General features: G+C 34.0%; 1 protein-coding gene across 1 annotated transcript; it reads right to left on the reverse strand.

Annotated features, from left to right (window-relative positions):
• Window positions 1–5,126: 5,126 nt before the first annotated feature.
• Window positions 5,127–8,527, reverse strand: LOC117326014. The gene is made up of 3 exons (XM_033882572.1): window positions 7,433–8,527; window positions 6,140–6,260; window positions 5,127–5,905 (listed from the first exon to the last, which is right to left on the reverse strand). Exons 1-2 carry the CDS (start codon window positions 8,481–8,483, stop codon window positions 6,178–6,180), a joined length of 1,134 nt encoding a protein of 377 aa, XP_033738463.1. The 5' UTR covers window positions 8,484–8,527; the 3' UTR covers window positions 5,127–5,905; window positions 6,140–6,177.
• Between the last annotated feature and the right edge of the window lie 486 nt (window positions 8,528–9,013).

Consider the following 9,013-nt stretch of genomic DNA (forward strand, 5'->3'; position numbering starts at 1 on the left):
TGAAAATACAGTTTTAAATGGATATTATTGCCATAATAACAGTAATTTATTCGAGTCCATATATAAATGAAAGTAGACTTGCTAAAGTCCGGAACAAATTATATGCAATCTACTTGGTGCTGCAGCTGTACTGCAGTACTCGGAGACGTAAATGACAATCATACATGCTAAATCAACATAGGAAATCTGAGTCGATTGGTTACATTATTCTTTCAAAAGGAAGCTTTTTTATTGAAGGAGTAATTATTTGATAATTTGAAAGGTTTCCTTTTTCCTTTCAAAATATTTAGACAGGAAGGAAAGCAAAAGTATCGCCAGAAGCCATGGCACCATCCACAAAATTATAATAGCCCAGCTACAAAATGTTATCATATTCGTACTTATATAACACAATCATACATATATAATTATATGACTTTACATATAATCTGCTCAAATGATAGGTTATATCAACTGATGCACATTATGCATCAAATAATACAAGGTTATATCAACTGATGCACATTATGCATCAAATAATACATTTTTCAGTTAATCTCAAATTTGATTTCCTGTCTGCTTAAAAAAAAACCATTATGTAGAAAGAATAAGATTAAAAACTATGCATGAATCAAAGTTTAAATGGTGGCAGAAAGAGCATTACATCTGTTTAAAAAAAAAAACAAATCAATATATTCACAGACACCATGTATGGCTTTATTTTAAGTCGCACTTTCATAACATTTTTTGAAACTCTGTGACATTACAATATACAAATATAAATAAGTTACCAGAATGAATAATAATATTTTCTATCAAACATTAAAAAGATTCTGATGGTAAAACATAGTTTAATTCATGTCTTTATTTATCAGGATAAAAAGATTCTGTAGGGAATTAGGGGAACACTATTTTGAGAAATAAGATAAGCTCTGTAAAGAAAAGCACATCACTTACTGCCTTAGATCCATCTCAGATCTATTATAATCTTTAATTATGCCATCTTTTCCCCAATGTATGGACTGAAATCCTTCAAATATTGTCTTACTATTACCTGTGTAAGCAACACAGCTGAACTGTATACATGTACTGACAGCAATTATTGGCAGACGGTGGTTGTAGGTGGCTGGATGAGCCAATTACAGTGAAACAGTATTCATGTATACTTCATAGAAATTCATCAATACATAATTTATTTAACGTTTCTTATGTGAACTTGTAGCCAATATATCAAATGTTTCGAGATCTGAAAGTAGGGGAGATTCTTCTTTAAGAATTTGTTGACACCTCTCTATTCAAATGTCTCTAATTTATCTGTATTATTTGATTCATTTTTGTTTGTTTTAAGTTAGGCACGGTTACATTGGTCAATTTTGAAGCATATATGAAACAACACAATTTATTCACAAAAATATCTAGTTTTCCAAAAATTGTAAACCAATCAAAAAGTTAATTGACTTAATGAAATAATGAGAGACGTAATCTGAACATATAGTATATACAACATTACGCTTTGAAAAAAAAAAAAAAAAGCAAAAAAAAAAACAACAAAAAAAACAACAAACAAACGTGTATGGATTGAGCTCACATGTGTTAACTGCATAAGAGCACATGCTGTGTACACATCGTAAGGGGAATCCCCTTTCCCTGATAAAGGTAGTGTATGTACAAACAAACAGTGCAAACACTAGAAAGCACAATCATTACAGTATACGTAAAGGTATTTTAACAGTGTTTCTAAATTTAATCAATGTATACAACCTGACAATAATCTGGAACATTCATAATGATGAAATAAAAGACAGTTCTCGAATCAATACTGCGTTGTGTTAGGCGTGAATCTATTAATAGTAACGATATTACGTTCTATAGATACTGGATGTTCCCCGAATGTTCACGCGTCTTCTCCAATGAGATATACTGTCATGATGTGTATTTTATTTATTTGTCAGTAAAAATGTACTGCAACAATTTTTTGTTATACACTTAAGATTTACAAATTATTTGAATTAATGCATTGTTACTTCATCAATCATAATTACTAATGTTATAATATTTTGTTATTACTGTTTAGTAAATTACACTCTGCTGCTTATTTGTAAAACATATTCATTTGTTATATTACTATTGCAAAGTCAATAAAATAATGCATATATACATAATCTCCTATTTGTTTCCATGATAAGCTTGTTTACTAAAATACCAAATGAACTAATCGAGAACGTAACCCTTGGATTTTGGAGCTATGAACTCTAACAGATATATGCCGTTTTACCTTGCTTTATATACAATCTGGCCTTAGCCCAACCAACTCTGAGAACACTTCTCTCAATATATTCCAGATATTCTATCGAGTTAAAAAAAAGCAGTCTTCTGTTATTTGTTTGATAATTTCTTATCTTTATATAAGAAATAATCATTGCTAGATTTGTTATCTGTAATATACATCGACATGCACATGTGTGCTTCCTGGTTGGATTGGCTGTTTGTGTACATGGATACCCAATACAACGCTCTGTCGTGCTTGATCGTGAATGCATTATCAGCTTCATAATGAATTGATTTGTAACAATGCCGAAGTCTTATCCTGCGAAACGTTCTGATATCGTCGACTTGTTCCTGGAGTTTTCCTCCTGATTGCTCACATTGATGGACATGAACGTTCTTCATTGAGAGGTATATATGTAATTAGCTACTTAATTCTTTATTAACATCTGTTGAGTGGACCAAACACTAGTAATCCTAGTCTAACCTCTAGATGATAAGATCATATTATCATTCTTTAGAAATATCCCCGGAGCTCAATTACGACACAAACACATTTAACACTTTGCACGATTGTTAGTGCATACGGACTCTGTTAAAAAAACAACAACAACAAAATCAAGAGATTCGAGAGGAATCTTGGCGCCCAACGTTGAATAATCTTTATTTATTCTATATGTGACTGATCTTTTCTCTACTTCAACGATTTAATAACAAGGAGAACTTACATATGGAATCTGAGAGAGGTCGAAGAAAATAGTTCTCTGAATAAGGAATAGCAATACAAATATTCCTCTGTCAGCCATTTTGTTTTCTGGATCAGACTTAAAATCAAACTGGTACATCTAGGTTCCAAGGGGAAACCTACACATGCAGTATGAGAAAATCCTTCTCTTACTTCACAAGACATAACGATAGCGAATTCACAAATGTCAAAATCAAAGATTGCCACCTATGACAATTTTGTTTTTTAGGTTAAGACTTAAAATTAATTGGGTTCTGGTTTAGACTTAAAATCAAATGGGCACAGCGAGGAACAAAGTGAGATCTGTCTGTGAAGTTTGAAGAAAAATCATCAAAGTTCTTAAGAATTAACGAAAAGAAATTTCAACTGGCAAAATCAACAATGGTCGCCTATAGGCCATTTTATTTTCGGAGTCAAACTCAAAATCAAAACGAAAAAATGTGAAAGGGAACCTACCAGTGAAGTATTAGAAATAGTGATAACAAACTTCAAACGTCAAAATCAAATATGACTGTCTGTTGGTCATTTTGATTCGTGTATTAGACTCAAAATAAAATGGGCACAACTCGAGACCAAGAAGAGCATACATGTATAACCTTAGAGAGATCTAACAAAAACTTTCTGTGAATAAATTATTCGCATTTCTGAATTACGTATTAGTATAATGGGGCATTTTTTGTAATGACATAAGAAAAAAACAACATCTCCAGATATGCCCGACACAGATGACAACGATATAAACATGGTGATGCATGTTGTTAATGGGTTTAAATGCTGGGTCGACAACCCATATAAAGATGAAAAGTGTAGGCATGACGTGTTTTTAAATATTTTTTTTCTAATCCATTTGGTTTATGGTTTATTTTGTTTAACGTCCTATTAACAGCTAAGGTCATTTAAGGACGGGTTTCTAGTCCATAGCACATAGCACAACCAGACAAGTGTAGGGTATGAGTGTCGTGGTGTGGGCATAAAACTAGCCTGGCCTGAGTTTTGTGTATATCCTGTATTAACAATAAACGGTAGGTGCATTGTGCTATTCAGAAGGGGACCATTGATCACAGCATACCAGACAGTCTTAAAGTCAAAAACTATTGGAGAAGTTTGAGATATCATTAGATATTTACTATCCCATTTTCTATGAATAAAATATTTTGGATACTTTTGAATATTGAATCAAACTACTAATGAATATGCCAGTGTGGATATTGAATGAAATAATTTTAGATGAAAAACAATAGGTATTAGTAGATGCGTTTAAATTGTTCTTCATATAGGATCTCTTGTTTATATAATCAGGGACCACTATCACACCCAGAAATATATATCAACAAGTAACGATCAGAATGTCGCTCACGGCTATGTTCATTATGGACTAAATTTAACAATGAGTGGGGGAAATGAAAAAGATTATTTGAACTATCCATTTGATTTGAATTGCCATAGTGACCTAATTTAACTATGTATGCTAATTTTACTCAATTCTAGGACAATGAAGTGGAAACAAAAAACAAGCTTTGTGAAGTATACATTTTCATAATTAATGTTTATTTATTATATAGATGAGTTTTAATTAAAATATAATCAAACATTGTGAATTATAATATTTGCTGTATTTTCAATTCATCAAAATACGACTCGTGCATGACCAACGTATGCAGTTAAGATAAACGTAAATACATTCATGCATTATCATCGCTACATAGTATATGTAACGCTATACAGATATATTCATTTTTACACAGGATTTTTTTTTTATAAAATATGTATCTATAGTCAGGATATCTAGTTGAATGCATATGTGCTGATAAGACTGATAAAATCTGCCAGTAGTCAATCTTAACATGGTGGTTGGCATGGTCACTAGTTTACACAACCATATTTTAGATAAAAAGAGTATTTCAAAATTTACAATTTATTGTTGTTAAAATAATCATTCATTTATTATCTAATATGTATTTTTCATCGGCAATTCTTGAGAAGAACCATGAAAATCCCCCAAGCTTCATATGGGCGGGTGGGGATAGGGGATATAGTTTTTTCTTCTCCGTCCGTCTTCTACGTACGTACATTGACATACTGTACACGATTAATCAGAACAATGTACAACTTAATTTAGATAAGACACTACAATAAATGTCATTTCACAGCACATTTATTCCAGGTAAAAGTATTTTGATTGACCCACGCGATTTTGTACAGATATAAAATACTGTTCTAGTTGTCATACCATGACACCCTTAACAGGACATCATAGACTTTTTATATTCAGTTCTTACAGAGATAGGAGCTGAACAGTCAATTTGTCATGTCAATTTGGTTTGAATTAATGTGATTCGTGGGCAAATTTTCTATCTCCAAGCTTCCTGTGTGGTAAGTCAAGTTAATATTTATACACTCCCATACTCGTCCCCAAGCTTTCTGTGTGGTAAGCCAAGTTAACATATATACTCCCATACTTGTCCCCAAGCTTCCTGTGTGGTAAGCCAAGTAAATATATATACTCCCATACTCGTCCCAAAGGTTCCTGTGTGGTAAGCAAAGTTAATATATATTTCCATACACGTCCCCAAGCTTCCTGTGTGTTTAGCCACAAGTTAATATGTATTTATTTCCATACTCGTCCCCAAACTACCTGTGTAGTAAGCGAAGTTAGTATGTACTCTCATACTCGTCCCCAAGCTTCTTGTGTGTAAAGCCAAGTTAATATGTATTTATTTACATACTCGTCCCCAAACTGTCAGTGTAGTAAGCCAAATTAATATCCATTCCAATACCCGTCCCCAAGCTTCCAGTGTGGTAAGCTAAGTTAAACTCGTCCGGATCTCCAAGCTACCGATCGTCACAGAGAAAGTTCATTGTATCCTTTTTTACTCTAGCCGAAATCCTTTGATTGACTCCTCGATACCAATGTCCCTGCAGAATACAACAGACACTTATTGATATACAAAAAGTCGTATTGGACATTTGCTTTTATCTTAATACCAACACGTGCCCATTGGTAGACCTAGCGAATGTAGGTCTACCAATTGTCATACATTGTTAAAACTGAGGAATATTATGTGAATGATTCGCTTGACTGAGTCGTTTAATAGAACTCTTTGAAAGCCTTAATGGTTTTTATCAATACATTTTCTTTCTAGTTTGTACCTGGCTGTCAACATGAAGAGTCCGGTCTCATGACTTAGTCACTGTTTCTGTGGACGATGAGGACGAGTAGGACGAGGAGGAGGAGGTGGACGACGAGGAGGAGAAATCTTTGAGTTGTTCTCTAAAAATAATACAAATATATATAATAGCAAAATAGTAATAGTGAAATAAATTGACGTACATTGAGCTTAACACAAAGTCTGCTAAATAGCCAAACATGGTATTAACAGAAAGAAACGTCGATAATTTGATAAAGTCAGTAGTTTAAGATTTATTAGAATTCGGCATAGTCAACAACGATGAAAAATGAATAAGATAATTTGATTTGGTCAAAGAACAGTGGAAATGTTACAGATAATTTGATATAGTCAAAAACAATAAGTATTTGAGAAATATTTTGATGTAGTCAGGAACATTTCTTTTCTTTCATACTCATAGGCATAATCGTATGATTCAGAATAATTTAGACTGACATTTTCACTCTTTGTTTTGATTGTTTATTTCAAATAGATGAAATAACCATATAATTCAGTAAAAATAATTTCTACACAAATTTATTACATGTTCTTTAGAATTATCCAAAAACGACGAAACAGTGGTATCATGTAGTTCAATATCTTTCTACCTTCTATTTACGAGTGTGTCTGCTGTACAAACTCAAAGTGTTTCTTTTATTTTATTTCTAGCGATTTTGTTGTTGTTTTGTTTTTGTTTGAAAATAAACACTTTATGGCACGAACGCTAGGAATATCATTAAATCCTAGATAGAAATGACCAGTATTTGTCAAACAACACTGTGTTGTAAGAAGGGCATTGGCATTGTACTAAGTAACCCCCTTACATGATTCGTAAAAGGCAATATGAATTTTGCATATTTTCTTCCTTGTAAATCCCCCTTATGTATGATATGCGTGACAAAAATTGCCTGCCGAAATAAACAAAGGTAACTCACTTTTGCAAAAATAGTCGAATCAAAAACACAAATAAATGAAATGTGTACAAAGTTTCAAAAACAAGATCAGTCAATGAATGCAGAAGGAGCTCCCGATAAACAACTGGTTTACACTAGACGGACGAATGGACGACGCCATACCAAATACTCCAGTTAATTTTGCAAAGGCAGGCATATACAAAATGACAGAATACCATTTTCAGGTTTTAATGGTTATGAATTTTCAATCCTAATTAAGATTTACGTTTAATTAATCAACAAATCAATCTTGCTATTCAAGGATTAATCACTGTTCAAAATAGCATATGACAAATTCATTGTAGCCAAAAGCTGTTAATTACCGTTTCCGTTGGCCCGTCTAGGAGGAACGGATTCAATTTCTTCATAATCCACGAAAGTAGGCTTCGGTGTTTTGAGAAAGTCCATATATATGGTTCCGTCAATATTCTCTTCATTGACAGCGTTTCTCGTTGAGAAGTTCCTCGCCATTACCAACTCATAGTCATCATCGTCTTGTGCGTTGAGTGAAACCCTCACTTCGATATCTTTCGCCGTCGGACTGTCAAGCGGAATAATGACGAGTGTTCTTTGACACCGATATGTATCATTCGTTGCCTCCACTTCCGGAGGCTTGTAATGACCAATCATTGTTTTCTGTTCAATACGACTCATTATTTTTACGGTGCCCTCAAAAATTCTTGAGTGCTCAATGGCCTCTTGTATGTTAGAAGTCTCTAGGTTTAGACCACTTTCCTTTTGAAACGTTACATATTGAGGAAAAGCAAACCTTCGGGTGATCTCCTGTAGTGTGTATTCTGTGTTGTCAGGCAATAGACGTAATTTACATGTGGCATGGCTGTCCATCTCAAGATGTCTTTGATCATCCTCTATCACGCAACCAACCAGGCCCTTACCAGGTATACATCGAAGGACCTCAATGGTTGAATTGCTGTTAACTTTAACATTATCACTTGTTACGAAGTCATCGACAGCCTGAACGAATCGTGGATGATCTCTGATCAATTCACTGACGCTATTGTAGACCTTAACGCCAGCCTCCGGGTGATATATTTTGACAACACCATTGTACCTTAGAGGAATGGTTAAGTCCATACTTCTCTGAACATAGCCATAAGCGTCTTCACGGAGTGTATCGGTGGTGTTCCGTCGTCCCCTGTAGTCGACACAGCATGCTACAACTTTTGGTATAGATTTGACAGAATCAAATTTTAGGAGATCATCTCGAGAAAATGTTTCGGAATCATTATCACTGCATATTCCCTCTTCGACCTTCACCAACATGGGTAGTTCGAAGTCTGGATTGTGTATAATCTCCGAAATACTGTACACGTTTTCTGTCCATTTCAGTGCTGGCAATCCACCCACCGCCATGCCTGTGACTGACAAACATATAGATCAAATAACGAGTTTACATGAATGAACATAATGTTGCAGTGTCACATGGCTAATATAATGCACTTCAACAAAATACAACAGGATATTTAAACATGGGGCAGTATAGTATGCAAGTGTAAGGCTAATATAAGTAGCAAACCAAGTGATGTTCAGAAGTAACTTGATCAGTTGTTATAGTTTGTATCATGGCTAACGATGGGTCTTGTGGTTGACATTTAATCTGTTAAGCTGTTTGTTAATTTCGGTAAAACATGCGTAAAAATAGAAATTTCAGGAAAACACAGTGTTATATATATGTAAAATATATATTTTAGGTGACCATGAAATGTCTTAGTTCCGGATAATGTCAGCCAGTTGTTTATATTTTGGTTCGAATATTAGTTTGCTTTGTTGTTTTCCGGAAGATAAAGGGTTGCCGCCACGAAGCGAGAATGATGGTGTTGTGTTGTCATTTCTCTGGGTAATTCCCCCAACGTATCCCTCGATTGTAACATGGTGGAGAATCC

Source organism: Pecten maximus, chromosome 4 (assembly GCF_902652985.1).
Source record: "Pecten maximus chromosome 4, xPecMax1.1, whole genome shotgun sequence".
Classification (NCBI taxonomy): domain Eukaryota; kingdom Metazoa; phylum Mollusca; class Bivalvia; order Pectinida; family Pectinidae; genus Pecten; species Pecten maximus.